Below are 16407 nucleotides of genomic sequence, written 5' to 3'. Positions count from 1 at the left end.
GGGAAATTGGAACATAAGGCACGACGTAGTATAGAATTCTGGAATTCCTGGAACACCCCAGGAATGCTGGAATTGCCACCTGGGAAGGGGGAAGAGGACCTGTGTGAGCCACACCAGTACAGCAGCAGCATGAGAACAATGTGCTGGTGGGTGGGGTGATGGCACAGGCTCTCTTGTCATTAGCAAGGGTGAGAGCAGACCCTGGATTTTGCGAAGCAGCAGTGCTTTGGGAGGGGAGGGGATCCCTGCAGGAAATAGGCAGCTCTAGCACATCATCCCTGCAGTCCATGTGCCGAATCCTCTGCAGACCTCTTCAGCTGAGGATAATTTGGATGTGAGCAAAGCCCCTCTGGGGTTTTTTGGTCTTTATTTTTAAATAGGATAAAAAAAGGTCTGGAAGCAGCACAGAGGGCTGCAGCTGGCAGATGCAGGGCTGCATCTTCTGTGGGCATGCAAAGCACCCATGTGTGCACAGTGGCTGATCCCTAGCGGCAATGGCAGTGCCATGGGGCTCTGCTAATTGTTGTGGCCTGGTTTTCCTTCTCCCTGTGCTGGGACAAGCTAAGTGCTTCCCTGTCCGAATGCCTGGGTTTACTTTGGGGTGAGGCATGACCTCCTATGCCCGTGTAGGTTAAAGGTGCTGCCGTGGGCATCCTCTGCAAGGTGTGTCTGGAGGTGTTGGGCTGCTCCATGACTCTGTGTGTCCTCCCTCGCCACCCTTGGCAAACTCTGGGTCAGTAATGGATGGAGAGGGCAAGAGCACAGGGGCTGTGAGTGCACCAGACTCCCCATACCCTCCTTCGAGCCTATGGATTCATAGAATCATGGGCTGGTTTGGGTTGAAAGGGACCCTAAAGACGGTCCGGGGTGATGCCGGACCCTAAGGATCATCCCAGGCTGATCCCGCTGGGGGATGGATGAGCCCTGCCGATGTTGCCGGTGGAGGGAAGGGGATCTGAAGGGACGGTGATGGAGGGATGGAGGGATGGAGGGATGGAGGGAGTGGGGAAGGAACCCGCCAGGGTGGCTGCGGGAGCCGGGCGGGGCGGTCCGAGGGGACGGCGATGCGCTGCCGGGGGCGGGCAGCCGGAGCCCCCCGGGACGGGCGCGGGAGCCGGGGGGCTGCAGCCCGGCCCCGGGGCGGAGCGGGGCGGAGCGGCGCGGCCATCCGGGCACCGCACCATGGCGGCGGCGGCGGAGGAGCCGGAGGGGCGGCGGGGCCGGGGGCCGCGGCCGGGACCGGCTCCGGGCAGCCCCGCGGGGCGGGCGGTGGGCGAGGGCTCGCCCGGGGGCAGCGGCCGCCGCGTCTTCAGCCCCGCCGGGGAATTCCGCGAGTTCTCCCGGCGGCAGCTCCGCGACATGGAACGGCTCTTCCGACAGTGAGTGTGGGGCGCAGGGAGAGGGGGGTACCCGGGTGGCAGCGCCGGGGCGGACGGGGGACCCCGGGCATCCGACCCCCAGGACATCCCGGTTCCTGCATCCCCGCTATCCCGGCTTGCGGCAGGGCAGATGCCCCAGCGCCTCCCGCCCCGTGCCTGCGGGCGGGACCCCCTGTTCCTTGTGAGAGGGACCCCCGTGCACCCCCGCCTATTGCGGGAGGGATCCCCCGGCTCCTTGTCAGGGACTGCCCGCCCCATCTCTGTGCAGCAGGGATGCCAAGGCACCTCCAGTTCCTTGCAGGAGGGATCCCCCTCCAGCCCCTCTCAGGAGAGATGCTAGGTGCACCCCTCTCCTCCCAAAACCCCTCACAAGATTGGCACTGGGGACACCTTCATCCAGCTCCTTGCAGGAGCCGTTCCTGAGCGCCGCTAAATTCTTGCGGAAGGAGCCTCCTGTCCCCCATGAAGGGGTACCGTGGTGCTGAGGCCAGAGAAAGGGGTCTGAAAGAGGGGACGGGGACCCCCACATTGCCTCTGCCGCATCACCGAGGGATCCTTCATCCCCGCAGCTCCCGGGCCGCAGAGGCCAGGCTGGTGTGTCCTCAGCATCCCTGCCCGCGCTGCGTGCCACCACGCGTGGCGGAGCGTGACTCGGAGCACGAGCTCGGCCCCCGGCCCCTGGGAAAGGGGGGGAGCTGGCAGCGAGCCTTCAGCCCTGGAAATTTCCAGGGGGAGCTAGAAATCGGGGTGACTCCAACCGTGAGATGCGCGGGAATAGCCAGGGGCGAACGGGACGGCTCGGAGCATCCCCATGGATCCCGCGCTGGGTGCTTTGTGCAGGAGGCGTGGAGACTCCTGGAAAGCGCGGAGGCACGGCTGAGCCCAGGCGAAGGCATGGCTGAGATGCCAGTACCGCTGGCACCGGGCAGAGGGAGGATCCGCACCGGCACCCTGGGTGGTCTCGCTCGGACCCGAGCGGGGAGGTGGAGGAACTGGGGGGGCTGGAGGCGGTGACCGCCGAAACACAAGGCTGGGGGCTGTGTAGGGTGCGGGCGCGCCCTGTCAGCATCCCCGCCGGTACACGGGAGCTTCCGTGTCCCCGTGTCCTCCTGGGGGCTGGCACAGAGTGCCTCCGTGTCCCTCGTGTCCTCCTGGGGGCTGGCACTCACAGCCAGCACATGGCAGCGAGCCAGCCGTGCAGGTTGCTGCGAGCCGTGCCCTGCAGCAGAAGGAGCTGCGGCGGGGACAGTGGCAGCTCGCGGTGCCTGGGGCGGTGGTGGCCGTGCCCGGGGAGCTCCGGGCACAGATGGCAGGGCGGGGGTCGGCGCCGCGCAGGCGAGGGAGCGGCGTGCGGAGCAGACGTGTTTGCTCTGGCAGCTGCGGCGTGTCGCTGCAGCGAAAGGAGCAGCGCCAGGGCTGCGAGGCACTCGGCAGGTTTGGGAGCCGGGAGGGTCTCCCAAGGGAAGGATGCTCTGGAGCAGAGCCCTGCCACACTGTCCTTGGGATGTGGCAATCCGGCTGTAGAGGATACAGTGATGTGGGGAAGGGTTTTGACTCTTTGCATCTCCTTTGGGAGATGGAGGATGCTGGTATCCCAAAAAAACAGAGGGGATTGAGAGAAAGGAAGTGCCCTGCATCTGGGGAGGTGGCTTGCGTGGCATGAAGTGGCCAAGTCAGGACAGGCAGCTCACCCCTTGTGGAGAAACTGTGGGATGCAGGATGGAGAAGGACTTTGGACAAGGGCATGGAGTGACAGGACAAGGAAGAAAGTCTTCAAAAGTGACGGGAGCAGGGTTAGTTTGGATACTGGGAGGAAGTTCATCCCCATGAGTGGTGAGGCCCTAGCACAGGTTGCCCAGAGAAGCTGTGGGTGCCTCATCCATGGAAGTGTCCAAGGTTGGACAGGGCTTGGAGCAATCTGGTATAGTGGAAGGTGTCCCTGCCCATGGCAAGGGTTTGCAATGAGGTAGTCTTTAAAGTCTGTTCGAACCCAAACCATTCCATGATTCTATGATCCTATGGGTCCAAGTGGGATACTGGAGGCAAAATTCATGTGGGATCTGTGCCCACAGCCCCACTCTGAGGGTGATGGCAGCAGTAGCAGGGGTGAGCAGGACCAGCCCCACTGTGGTCCCTGGCAGATCAGGAAGGTGCTGCTGGAGACACAGCCAGAGCAGACAGCAGCAGGGGAGGTACAGATGAGTCACAGACCTGCGGCAGGGGGAGCCAAGGCTCTGCATGGCTGCTGCAGTGACAAGATACCAAAAAAAAGCCCTGTCACAACGGGTGCAGTGTGTAGCTGCCCACCTACAGCGTGTGGAGCTGTACAAAGCGTGGCTCCGTGCTGGCTCCCCGTGGAGATGTCGCTGTGCCACACCAGCGTGCTGCTGGCACAGCCCACGGTGCGCAGGCAGCGGGCAGGGGTGGTTCCTGGAAACTGGAGGGAAGTGTGGCACAACCACAGGCAGGAGTCTGAGGAGAGGCATTCCTGACAGCTCTGTAGGAATTAGTGAGCAGAGCTGTGCCCAAAGCTCCCAGCCAAGCCCAGGCACCTGGCAGAGGTTGAGCATGGAGGGCACAGGCTCTGGGCAGTGAGGATGGGTCACCTGGAGGTGCCACAGTGAGGAGGAGGTGGTGCCATGGTGAGCAGTGCCTGCTGGGCTTAGCCCCACGGCCTGTTATCCCATGCTGCAGCCAAGGGGAGCTCAGGCTCCTGGCACAGGGAGCTGGCAGCAGGCTTGGCAGCATCCTGGCAGGTTCTCCTGCCAAGTGCTGCACAGACACAGGCACAGTCCTGGACAGTGCTCCAGGGGGTTGTTAGTGGTTCAGCAGCAGCTTTCCTGTGGTCTGGAGAGCTGCCGGACACCAACAGTGCCCAACTCCTTGTTGCTCTCTCTTTGCTTCCCAGGCAGTGTGAGAGCACACAGGGGTCTGCTGCTGGGGGGTCAGTGTGGGGGGCTGTGTGGGCTCTGCCCCACGGTGATGTGTCAGGATTGTGCCACCATCCTGCAGGTACGACGCAGGAAAAGATGGCTTCATTGATCTGATGGAGCTGAAACTGATGATGGAAAAGCTGGGGGCTCCACAGACACACCTGGGACTGAAGAACATGATCAAGGAGGTGGATGAAGACCTGGACAGCAAGCTCAGCTTTCGAGAGGTGAGGGACAGGAAACTCCGTGCTGGCAGGGACATGTCCCCAGCCACTGTTCAGGCTGCTGAGAAGGTGGGCAGTGGCTGTGGTGGGTTTGGGGCCTTCAGGGAGCCAATGCTACCCTCTCCCCTCGCAGTTCCTGCTGATTTTCCGGAAGGCAGCAGCAGGTGAGCTGCAGGAGGACAGCGGGCTGCACGCCCTGGCCCGGCTCTCCGAGATCGATGTCTCCACAGAGGGGGTGAAAGGCGCCAAGAACTTCTTTGAGGCCAAGGTGAGGCAGGGCTCAGGAGGTCCCACTACAGGATGGTGATGCACCAGGGCATTTTGGTGCTGGGTAGGCAGGAGTGGAGATGTTGGGGTGGGCAGGGGAGCTTGGCAGAGGTCACAGCTGGACCTTTCCATCTGCAGGCACAAGCCATCAACGAAGCCAGCAGGTTCGAGGAGGAGATCAAGGCAGAGCAGGAGGAGAAGAAGAAGCAGGCAGAGGAGCTGAAGCAGAGGAAAGCAGCCTTCAAGGAGCTGCAGTCCAACTTCACTCAGTGACAGGGCCAGGCAGGACTGGTCAGCAGTGCCCAGAGTGGCAGTGCTGCCTGTGCCACGTGCCACCCATGCTGGGAGCAGTGCCCAAGCTGTGTGCCACCTGGGCTGCTGGCAGGATCCTGGCGTGGGCTCAGCACAGCACCCACCTTGCTGGCAGAGTCCAGTCAGCCCCAGCTCCCCCCTCCCCTCTTGCTGTGGTGTCTGTAGGTGTTGTTTGTGCCCCCCACCTCCCCAGCGTGCCCCCCACCCTGACCAGCACCCTGCTCTCTGCCCACAGCTGCACTGGGAGCTGCTGCTGCTGAGTCCCAGGGGAGCTGTGTCCAGAATGTCTGTCCCTGGGACACCTGTGCCCAGACTGTTGTGTGTTGTGAGTGCACTGGGAGGTTTGCAGGACAAGGGCTTGCACAGGTGGCCGTGGTGGGTGTTGTGGTGGCCATGCTGGCTCAGTGTCTGTTGGTATTGCTGTGTGTGACACCAGTGACAAAAGCCATGGGAAGGGCCAGCTGCTGGTAGAGGGGCTTTGTGTGTGTGTGTGTGTGTGTGTGGTGCTGGGGGTGGGTGCTCACCCCTCTGGCATGGAGCCCCCCAGGAGCTGTGTCTCTCTTTATTTTGGTCACAGACGTGCAGAAAGACAGCTGCTGGCTCATGGGGCTGTATTATGTTTTTTCATGTTGTGTTCAGCCTGGCAGGATGAGCGTGGTGGCCATAAATGGTTGCCATTGGTCACTGAGGCTCTTGTCTTTGTGGGTGGCTGTAAAAACCCACATCTGTCAACAGTGTCCCCCGAGTGGCGGCATAGGGGGTGTGTTATGTTTTTTTTTAATTTAATCCCAAATAAATATTATATTTCTTAAGTGCTGGTTGCTGGGGTGTTGCTGTGGAATGGGCATGGGGGGAAGGAATCTGGGGAGTGGGTTCTGACCGTGGGCACGTGATTCCCACCAGAGAGGGTGGCACTGACCAGAGACGAGCCGTGGCTCATTGGCACAGGAAGCAGCAGGGGCGTGACCCAGGTGTGGGGCTACTGAAGGCCATCAGCTGCTGACACCTGTGTCTCTCCCACCCTGAAGCACTGTGGGTGTTTGGTTGGCCTTACCCACATCAAGAGTGAGATAAGGAGACCTTGTGCCTGGGGGGTGGTGGTGGGAGGGGGGCCGTGTCCGGGGGGAGTCTGTGCTCAGGGCTGGGGGCAGCAGGACTGCCCAGCACCCCACTGGCAGCATCATGAGTGGGGGGCTGCCCACCAGCTGTGCCCCAGCAGGGACCCTGCCCATTCCCAGAGCAGGACCGGGTGTCCCCACCATGTCCCCACCATGTCCCAGCACGGAGCCAGCACAGCACGGGCAGATGTGGCCATTCCCAGGCAGGACGCTGAGTGCGATAAGAGGGGGCCATGAGGCTGAGGAGCCCCTGTGCCCACAGCGTGGGACAGTCCCCACATGGCAGTGGCAGGTGGGGCCACTCCAAGGTCACCAGCAGTGTGGACACTATAAGAGGGGAGAGCAGCCCCACTGCAGCACCTTTGAGCACCGCAACCATGCTGGGAGCCATCTGCCTCTTCGTGCTGCTGGGCTATGGTGAGTGCAGGGGATGGGACAAGGGTTGGGGCAGGGGGACAGGGCCTGGCAGGGCCCTGGGCACAGGCACAGGCAGCCTCTGATGTCCCTTTGTCGGGTGTCACACAGCCTACGGATGCGGCCAGCCGGCCGTGCCACCACAGCTGAGCACCCGTGTGGTCGGTGGGGTTGACGCCGTAGCCCACAGCTGGCCATGGCAGGTAAGGGGGCACAGGGATGGGCATGGGGACAGGGATGGGGACATTCCTGCTCTGACCCTGTGCCTCTGTCCTTGCAGATCTCACTGCAGTACACCCGCTATGGATCGTGGTACCACACTTGTGGTGGGACCCTCATTGCTCCCCAGTGGGTGCTGACAGCTGCCCACTGCATCAGGTGTGTGTTGGGGTGCTGGGGGGATCTGTATCAGCAGGGTGAGATATTTGTGGGGACTGACACCCTCTCTGTCTCTGGCAGCTCTTCCCTGACCTACCGTGTGGTGCTGGGCAAGCAGGACCTGGCAGTGGATGATGAGGCCGGCTCTGTGGCTGTGGGTGTGGAGAAGACCATCGTCCATGAGAAATGGAACTCCTACCTCATCATGTAAGAGATGGGATCCGTCGGGGTGGGTTGTGAGTGGTGTGGCACAGACTCCTGTCCCTGTGGCCAGGGACCCTGTTCTCATGGCCAGGGACCATGGTTCGTGTCTCCTTGCAGCAACGACATCGCCCTGGTGAAGCTGGCAGAGGAGGTGCAGGAGAGCGACACCATCCGCACCGCCTGCCTGCCGGAAGCTGGCAAGATCCTGGCCAACAACGCCCCCTCCTATGTCACCGGCTGGGGACGCATCAGGAGTAAGTGGGGTGTCCCCAGCGGGTCCCTGGGAAGGAATGCAGGCGCAGGGCGTGAGGTGCGAGCTTTGCCTTGGCTTTGTCATTGCAGCCAACGGCCCCCTGGCTGACATCCTGCAGCAGGCTCTGCTGCCCGTGGTGGACTATGAAACCTGCTCCCAGAGGGACTGGTGGGGCAGCAATGTCCGCGAGACCATGGTGTGCGCCGGCGGTGACGGCGTCGTCTCTGCCTGCAACGTGAGTGTGGGGATGCAGCGTGGTGGGGTCCAATTGGGCACCATGGGCACTGGGAGGAGAGGGGATGGAGCCACGCTGGGGGATGGCCAGTAGGGATGAGGGCAGTGTTAGAGGGGAGCGATGGCCCACACTCTGTCTCCACACAGGGCGATTCTGGCGGCCCCCTGAACTACCAGCGCGATGATGGTGTCTGGGAGGTGGAGGGCATCGTCAGCTTCGGCTCCGGCCTGAGCTGCAACTTCGCCAAGAAGCCAACGGTCTTCACCCGGGTGTCTGCCTACATCGACTGGATCAACGAGGTGGGTGCCCCTTCCTCTGCCCCCACACCACACAGGGGCTGTTTTTGCCCCACTGAGGCTCTTACCACGATCCCCCTCTGTCTTTTTGGCAGAAAATCAGCGCAAACTGAGGACGCAGCATGTGGACATGCCACTCTTGATAAAAGCCAAAAGCAAAAGTGCTGTGCTGGTCTGGCTGGTTTTTTTTTGGGTGGGCATGTGGTGGAGCTGGGGACACACATCCAGGGCTGGAGCTGGTAATGCCCATGTCCTGTTTGTGTGCTGGGGAAGGTGTCCCTGTTGTGCAGTGGGGCTGGGCAGGGCTCTGGGAAGGCAGCTGGGCACATCCTGCAAGATGCTTTCTGTCCTCATGGCCATGACTGAGCCAAGGGGCTCGAGGTTTGACAAGTAGTTGGATGGGAGAGGAGCTGGGGTCTGTCCAGGTTGTTCAGGGGAGCTCCAGGGAGCCCAGCTAGCCCTTGGGGATGATCTGGAACAGTTGTCCCAGGGTGCTTTAGGAGACCCCACTGGCACTGTCTAGATGAGGGCTGACTTTCTAATGGGGAACCGGGTTGGCCTTGGGGGGCTTGAGAGAGTCTGACTGGTTCGGGAAGCGGTCGGGGTGCCTGCAGGAGCTCTGTTGGAGATGGAGCCCTTGGGAGCTGTATGGCACTGCCAGCTCCATCTCTAGGACCTGTCATGTGGCCCAGGAGCAGAGCATCTTACCATGGATCTCCTTCCGTGGTGGCTGGAGGAACAAGTTGGGTGTGTGCAGCTGACAGAACCCCAAGCTATGGGGTTCGCAGGAGGAGCCACGGCTGCACTGGAGGAGAGAGGGAAAATTTCCAGGAGAAAGGCACCATGGTGTGAGAGCAGGTATGGAGGGGCTGTCCAGGAGATGGGAGTGGGTGCTGCACCGTGAGCCCCTGGGCAGAGCCATCCCTCACAGATCCTCCCATCCTGGCTGCGGTAGCCCGGCCGTGATCCCCAGCAGGTGAGGAGGTGGAGAGCGAGCTGGGATGGATGGCAGCACCTCAGGCTTGGCAGGGGACATGATGGGCAGTGCCTGGTTTAGAAGCCATGGTGCTACTGGACACTGAGCAGCACTGTCCCCAGCACAGAGCAACACTGGCACCTGCACCAGGGACCAAGAGCACTGGCACGAGCCCTGGCACGTGTGAGCCCTGCCACCCTGTGAGCTCTGCCACCCTGTGAGCCCTGCCACCCTGGGACTCTCCAGGGACCCCCTGGCACCATCTGAGCCTGACATTTTAGTAGGTGAAGAAGGATGCAGGGTGGGGAAATGGTTTGGATGGACAGGAAATGTGCTGTGGCAAAGGATCTGTAGGGATCACCCCAAAGGCAATTAAAGGCCTGCTAGATGATGTGTGGAGGTGACCACTCTGCACAGCAGGATGGGGTCAGGTGCTTGGGATGCCAGACTGAGATTGGCAGCAGGATCTGCTGCCTTGGATGGAGAGCTCCAGGCTGTCCATGGGAAGCTGGGCAGTGTGGGGTGCCCCTGTCCCCTCTGCATGTACCCACATGTGCCACAGGGACGGCTGTTTGGGCGGGGAGTGCAGGACCCTGGTGTCACAGCCTGTTGTGTGTGTACCTGTGCATTGAGTCCCATCCTCAGAGCGGGTTTGGTGGATGGAAGAGCCCCAGACAAGGTCCCAGAGTGCCACAAGCCTCTGTGCTGGGGCATCAGCCCTGCCCCACCCAGCCAGGCATGGGCACCCCCCTGCAGTGTGTGTCACCCCAACAGCCAGGGTCCCCCTGCCCAGGAGGTGGTGCAGAGTTGTGATCCCTCTGGGTGAAGAACCTTTCTCAACCATCCAGTCTTTCCTTGGACACAGCTGCAGCCGTTCCCTCAGGTCCTGTCCCTGGTCACAGAGAGCAGAGATCAGAGCTGCCCCTCAGGAGGAGCTGCAGCCTCCAGTGAGGTCTGACCTCAGCCTCCTCCAGCTGAACAAACCCAGTGACTTCAGCCTCAACTGCTTTTGATCTCTAAGGCTGCATAGAATTGAATGAATATTTGTTACACTTACATGTTAATTGTTGTTTAGTCAGTTATATTTTGTTCACAGTCATTTATAACTGACACATTAAATCTACAAGTTAACCTAAAAATGTGTAAACTTTATTTTTGTTAAATGTGTGACATCTGATATACGCTCTGTAGGAGGATGTTCATTATTAATATTTAACAATATGGGAGAATAAGGTGAAGTTTAAGAGAATACAGCAAAACTTTGTGAAGTTCATAACTTCTGATTCACAGTTGAAATATAAGTACTCATACAATCACTTACATCAAAATTACATCTTAAAGGTGATTTTTACTCACTCTTGGAATTGAGCACTCGGGACACCCAGGGACATATGAACAAACTCTCCTGACACTGAGCAGCATCCTGATGCTGATGGCACTGAGCCATAGGGAAGCATGGCCCCAACACATGGTGCCAGTCCACATCCCAGGATCCCCTCAGGGACATCCAGCACTGAAACACAAGGAGAGAGAAGAGCAGTGGGGCCCATGGAGTAAACCATGCAGGGCAGGATGTAACCAGAAGCAGGTATTCTGTCACCATCTGTTAAAAACCAGGTGGGCCTGTGATCCTGATCTCTGTGGGGATATCCTCTGTTAATGGACCATCCATTGAAACCAGGTGGGGCAGTGTTCTTTATCTTTTCCACAACCCATCCTTTCTCCATGGAGTTAGTTTCTCCTTAGGGGCCAATTGAGTCCCACTGCAGGACTGATTAAAATTCCATCATCCCACTGGGAGATGCTCCACCCAGGGGGAGGAGCCAAGCATTTCCTATCCAGAAAAAAACATCTGAGATTTGGAACATCAGAGCAGTCTTTTTCACCACTAGACCTTCAGAGGGAAACTGCACCTTGTACAGGAGCACTGCTCCAACTGAGCCACATCTGTCACTGCAGGAGGATGCAGCCACCATGGGATGGGACTGCTGCCAACACCCTGCCTGATGGGTGTCAGGTTGTACTCTGACTGTGTCAGGGTTTGGGGTTTGTTCTTTGTAATACTACATTTCTATTTTAATTTTTCCTAGTAAAGAACTGTATTCCCATTCCCACATCTTTGCCTGAGAGCTCCATAATTACAAAATTATAATAATTTAGAGGGAGAGGGTTTACATTCTCCGTTTCAAAGAGAGGCTCCTGCCTTTTTAATAAACCTGTCTTTCAAACCAAGAGAAAACCCAAAAGAGCATTCCCCCAGCTCTCTCTGAACCCCCACTGTCCTCCAGTTCCACCACACACCCCAACACCAGCCCTGTGTCCACTGCAGTGCTCCTGCTCCACTCTCACCTCCACCAAGGATGTCCCAGGAAGGGACAAGCCACTGCAGTCCATGTCATGGAAGAAGGAAAAAGACAAGATGGAGCCATTTCTGCCCAAAATTAATCAGCCAGCTCCATGCACCTCCAGACTATGGAATACCCCAGTCCCAAGGTTGCCTTGAGAGAAGCAGGGAAAGCAACAAGGGGGAAAAGTGCAGGGTCACCTTTTGCAAAGGAAAACAGGTCCAGGGGAGATGGGATCAGCCCCAGCATCACCTGTACACCCAGGTGCTTTGTGCAAAAGCAGCCAACACAGGACAGGGCAACCCAGAATCTCACATGGCAGGGAGATAGGAAAGGGTCACATGTGCCACTGAGTTCTTGGGAAAAAGCCCTGGGCAGAGGATAAGGCCATTCCAGCCACACCCCACCTCCTGCTGGACCCCCTTGGGGCGCTTGGGTGGGCCTGGCTCCCCCGGGCAGAAGTGTCACACAGGTCCAGGTGCTCTTCTCTAGCCTCACCACTGCCCTGATACAAAGATACAAAATAAACCCCTAAAATAAACTTCTGCTGCTTCAAACCATAAACACAACAATCTAAAATGACATCATAAAGCACAGCAAAAACCCCAAAATCCTCACACACTTCGTAGTCGTACATGGCACAGCCACGAGCCCCCAGTACAGAAGGTGTCACCAGCGACCAAGGTGATGTCACAGCCAAGGCAGCAGCCAGGAACATGCACCCAAATATGCCAAGGATAGGTACAAAAGGTGAACAAACACTGAGAGGGACTGACAGACACCCAGTGAGGAGCATTTCAGGAAAGGGAGAACCTTCACCCTGGGGGACTGAGAGGCTGGGCACAGGGAGTGTCCTGGGGGAGTCAGTGCTCAGGGCTGGGGGCAGCAGGGCTGCCCAGCACCCCACTGGCAGCATCATGGGTGGGGGGCTGCCCGCCAGCTGTGCCCAGCAGGGACCCTGCCCATTCCCAGAGCAGGACCGGGTGTCCCCACCATGTCCCCACCATGTCCCAGCACAGAGCCAGCACAGCACAGGCAGATGTGGCCATTCCCAGGCAGGACGCTGAGTGCGATAAGAGGGGGCCGTGAGGCTGAGGAGCCCCTGTGCCCACAGCGTGGGACAGTCCCCACATGGCAGTGGCAGGTGGGGCCACTCCAAGGTCACCAGCAGTGTGGACACTATAAGAGGGGAGAGCAGCCCCACTGCAGCACCTTTGAGCACCGCAACCATGCTGGGAGCCATCTGCCTCTTCGTGCTGCTGGGCTATGGTGAGTGCAGGGGATGGGGCAAGGGTTGGGGCAGGGGGACAGGGCCTGGCACGGCCCTGGGCAGGCACAGGCAGCCTCTGATGTCCCTTTGTCGGGTGTCACACAGCCTACGGATGCGGCCAGCCGGCTGTGCCACCACAGCTGAGCAGCCCGTGTGGTCGGCTGGGGTTGACGCCGTAGCCCACAGCTGGCCATGGCAGGTAAGAGGGCACAGGGATGGGCATGGGGACAGGGATGGGGACATTCCTGCTCTGACCCTGTGCCTCTGTCCTTGCAGATCTCACTGCAGTACTCCCGCTCTGACGCTTGGCACCACACTTGTGGTGGGACCCTCATTGCTCCCCAGTGGGTGCTGACAGCTGCCCACTGCATCAGGTGTGTGTTGGGGTGCTGGGGGGATCTGTATCAGCAGGGTGAGGTATTTGTGGGGACTGACACCCTCTCTGTCTCTGGCAGCTCTTCCCTGACCTACCGTGTGGTGCTGGGCAAGCAGGACCTGGCAGTGGATGATGAGGCCGGCTCTGTGGCTGTGGGTGTGGAGAAGACCATCGTCCATGAGAAGTGGAACTCCATCCTTGTCCTGTAGGGATGGAATACGTCCAGGAGTGGGTGGGGGGCAACAAAGCTGGGGACCACATCCTCATGGTTCATGTGCCCCTGTAGGAATGACATTGCCCTGGTCAAGCTGGCAGAGGAGGTGCAGGAGAGTGACACCATCCGTGCTGCCTGCCTGCCGGACGCTGGCAAGGTCCTGGCCAACGACTACCCCTGCTATGTCACCGGCTGGGGACGCATCAGGAGTAAGCAGACAGTCCCCAGGAGGGTCCCCAGGGGTCCCTGGGGAGGGGGTGTGCAGAGTGTGAGGTGTGACTGTCTTTGCAGCCAACGGGCCCCTGGCCGATGCCCTGCAGCAGGCTCTGCTGCCCGTGGTGGATCACGAGACCTGCTCCAAGTGGGACTGGTGGGGCAGCCTGGTGCGCACCACCATGGTGTGTGCCGGCGGTGACGGCGTCGTCTCTGGATGCAACGTGAGTGTGGGCCCTGCTGGGTACCTGCCCCCAGCCCAGAGCTGGATTGACAGCAGTGCTGGAGCAGTGCAGGGCCACAGGTGCCATTGGAAACACGGGACGGGAGGGGATGGAGGTGGAAAAAATCAGTCAAGACTCCATTTTCTTCATGCACAAAGCCAGTTCTTTATTCACAAAGCTCATATTTATAGGAGATATCAGAAGGCACTGTGTTAAACCTGATTGGTCAGCAATACAGTGAAATTCAGTACATTGGTCGGTAAGGGCTATTGTGTATGTCTATCAAATATTTTCTCTAGATATGTTTACATTTTTCCTTTGTGGGTTCTCTCATTGTTTACACAGGTGCATTTGTTTTTCACCCTCAGAATAGATTGTTGTGTTAAACTAACTTCCTATTCTCAAAATAGCTTCACATACGAACTTGCAAATTGCCTGTTAGCTGCACTTAGAAGAAATGACCGGCCAGCTTTAGCAATTTTAGCAGGGTGAGGCCTGATTTCATAAGGCCTTTCTTATATAATTTTTCTACCTGTCTGTGACAGTGGCGGGCACTGTGTGGCATGCGAGGTGTGCTGCCCAGGACCCATGGCCCACACTGTGTCTCCACACAGGGCGATTCTGGCGGCCCCCTGAACTGCCAGCGTGAGGATGGCGTCTGGGAGGTGGAGGGCATCGTCAGCTTCGGCTCCGGCCTGAAATGCAACATGATCAAGAAGCCAACGGTCTTCACCCGCGTGTCTGCCTACATCGACTGGATCAACGAGGTGGGTGCCCCTTCCTCTGCCCCCATGCAGGGGGTTGGCCACACTGCCCCTTGCCCTGCCAGCAGTCTCATCATGAGCCTCCCCGTGTCTTCTCTTTGGCAGAAAATCAGCACCAACTGAGGACACAGCACGGAGCACAAATACTGAGTGTAATAAAGGCAATAGTGCTGAGCTCGTCTCATGTGGTTCTTTCGAGGGGACATGGTGGAGCAGAACTAGGGGGTTGTAAGATTTTTTTAAAAAGAATAAAAATTTTTACTCACAAACAGGGGTTTATCAGTGTTTCATTACAGTTGTTTTAGAGTTAGAATCATCTTACCTCTTAAAAGAAAGCAACTAAACAAAGCAAGTAATGTATTTCACAATGTAGGAAAGTAATATTTAACTGCCTTGGGTTGCAATGCAGGATGTAACCAGAAGTTTGTATTCTGTCACCATCTGTTAAAACCAGGTGGGGCAGTGATCCTTATCTCTGTGGGAGATATCTTCTGTTAATGGGCCATCTGTTAAACCAGGGCAGTGACCTTTATCTTTTCCACAACCCATCCTTCCTCCAGGAGGTATCTCCTGTTAATGGCCCATTGAGTCCCACTGCAGGACTGATAAAATTACATCATCCCACTGGGAGATGCTCCACCCAGGGGAGGAGGCAAACATTTCCTACCCAGAAAAAAACATCTGAGATTTGGAACATCAGAGCAGCCTTTTTCCACTGGATTCTCAAAGACCCTCCTACATCATCACTGGACCTTCAGAGGAAAACTGCACCTTGTACAGGAGCACTGCTCCAACTGAGCCACATCTGTCACTGCAGGAGGATGCAGCCACCATGGAATGGGACTGCTGCCAACACCCTGCCTGACAGGGTGTCAGGTTGTACTCTGACTTTGTCTGCTTGAACAGTAAATTTTTTTTTTTTATGACATAATTATTTCTAGAACTGCTGCAGATAAAAATCAAGATTATAGGACTTAGGTAAGAACTTAAAATTAATTGCTATAAATATACTTGGGAGGAGAGCCATGGACCAGAGTGGGAGCTGGACCACAGGCAGACTCTCCCTTTCTCCAGCAGGAGCTGAAGCCCAGAATTCCCCACCATGGATTTCCAGCATCACCCTGGGGGTAAAACGGGCAGCGGGGGGGTGGCCTCGGCCTCCGAGAGCAACCAGGACCGGTGGGAGCAGCTGTGGCAGCTGGCCCTGGAGACCCTCAACATCAACAAGGACACAAATGTTATGAAAAATCATCTGGGCTCCTACAAGTGCAAGCTTTGCCTGGCGCTCCATAACAACGAGGGAGTTACTTGGCACATACCCAGGGGAAGAAGCATCAGACCAATCTGGCCCAATGAGCTACCAAGAAAGCCAAGGAAGCCCCTGCCCAGCCTGCCACAGAGAAGGTCAAAGTGGAAGTGAAGAAATTCGTGAAAATTGGGCAAAGTCACCAAAGAGGGAGACTCAGAGACAGGCCAGCAGAGCCTTCTGTTCCAGATGGACTACCCCAAGATAGTGAGAGCATTTTGCCCCGGCACCGCTTCATGTCAGCCCATGAGCAGCACAGAGAGCCCCCAGCCCAGCACTGGCAGCACCTGCTGATGGCAGCACAGCCCTACGAGACCATCGCCTTCAAGGTGCCAAGCAGAGAAATGGGGAAAGCTGAGGGAAAGTTTTGGACTGACTGGAACAGAGAAACCAAACAGTTCTTTCTTCAATTCCACTTCAAGATGGAGAAGCCCCCAGCTCCTCCGAACTTCCCCCCATGGCCCCCTCCCCTGATGAACAGGCTGGCCCCATGATTCCCCCTGCCCAATTCCATGCCCCCTCCTGCCCCCTATGCCCCCCTCCAGGCCAGTGCCTCCCCAGCTGCCCCCAGTGTCCGGGGTACCCACCCAGCTCCCCTGCCCCCCCTGATGTGGCCACCAATCCGCACAGAGAGGCCAGGCACCATCCCCCTTCCCCCTCCCTCCAAATGAAGCCCCTCCTGGACTCCATCCCATGGGATTTGTGT

General features: G+C 58.1%; 3 protein-coding genes and 1 pseudogene across 5 annotated transcripts; all 4 read left to right on the top strand.

Annotated features, from left to right (window-relative positions):
• Positions 1–1166: 1166 nt before the first annotated feature.
• On the top strand, positions 1167–5927 carry EFHD2 (EF-hand domain family member D2). Of its 2 annotated transcripts, none has more exons than XM_033079740.1 (4): positions 1167–1379; positions 4392–4539; positions 4670–4804; positions 4942–5927. In XM_033079740.1, the coding sequence occupies exons 1-4, from the start codon at positions 1183–1185 to the stop codon at positions 5074–5076; spliced, it is 615 nt and encodes a 204-aa protein (XP_032935631.1). In that variant the 5' UTR covers positions 1167–1182; the 3' UTR covers positions 5077–5927. The 2 variants fall into 2 exon arrangements, with proteins under 2 accessions (XP_032935631.1, XP_032935632.1); XM_033079741.1 differs by lacking the exon at positions 1167–1379 and adding an exon at positions 2129–2271.
• Positions 5928–6023: 96 nt separating this feature from the next.
• Positions 6024–9869, top strand: LOC117006951 (chymotrypsin-C-like). 2 transcript variants are annotated; one of them, XR_004420048.2, is made up of 9 exons: positions 6024–6650; positions 6759–6850; positions 6928–7025; positions 7107–7232; positions 7347–7483; positions 7572–7717; positions 7864–8016; positions 8109–8871; positions 9112–9869. XR_004420048.2 is itself a non-coding variant. In XM_033079737.2 (8 exons), the coding sequence occupies exons 1-8, from the start codon at positions 6467–6469 to the stop codon at positions 8124–8126; spliced, it is 954 nt and encodes a 317-aa protein (XP_032935628.1). In that variant the 5' UTR covers positions 6024–6466; the 3' UTR covers positions 8127–9869. The 2 variants fall into 2 exon arrangements, 1 of the variants encoding a protein (XP_032935628.1); XM_033079737.2 differs by having other exon boundaries at positions 8109–9869.
• Positions 9870–12248: 2379 nt separating this feature from the next.
• LOC117006952 (chymotrypsin-C-like) lies at positions 12249–14568 on the top strand. The gene is given in 9 exon segments (XM_033079738.1): positions 12249–12603; positions 12710–12759; positions 12762–12803; positions 12881–12978; positions 13060–13185; positions 13267–13403; positions 13486–13631; positions 14246–14398; positions 14501–14568. Coding segments are annotated over 9 exon segments (810 nt in total). The 5' UTR covers positions 12249–12563; the 3' UTR covers positions 14519–14568.
• A 929-nt stretch (positions 14569–15497) lies between these two features.
• On the top strand, positions 15498–16372 carry LOC117007029 (annotated as a pseudogene).
• The last annotated feature ends 35 nt before the right edge of the window (positions 16373–16407 follow it).

This window comes from Catharus ustulatus, chromosome 24 (genome assembly GCF_009819885.2).
Source record: "Catharus ustulatus isolate bCatUst1 chromosome 24, bCatUst1.pri.v2, whole genome shotgun sequence".
NCBI lineage: Eukaryota > Metazoa > Chordata > Aves > Passeriformes > Turdidae > Catharus > Catharus ustulatus.
The sequence above is the reverse complement of the archived record's forward strand: the minus strand, read 5'-3'. Positions and strand labels throughout refer to the sequence as shown.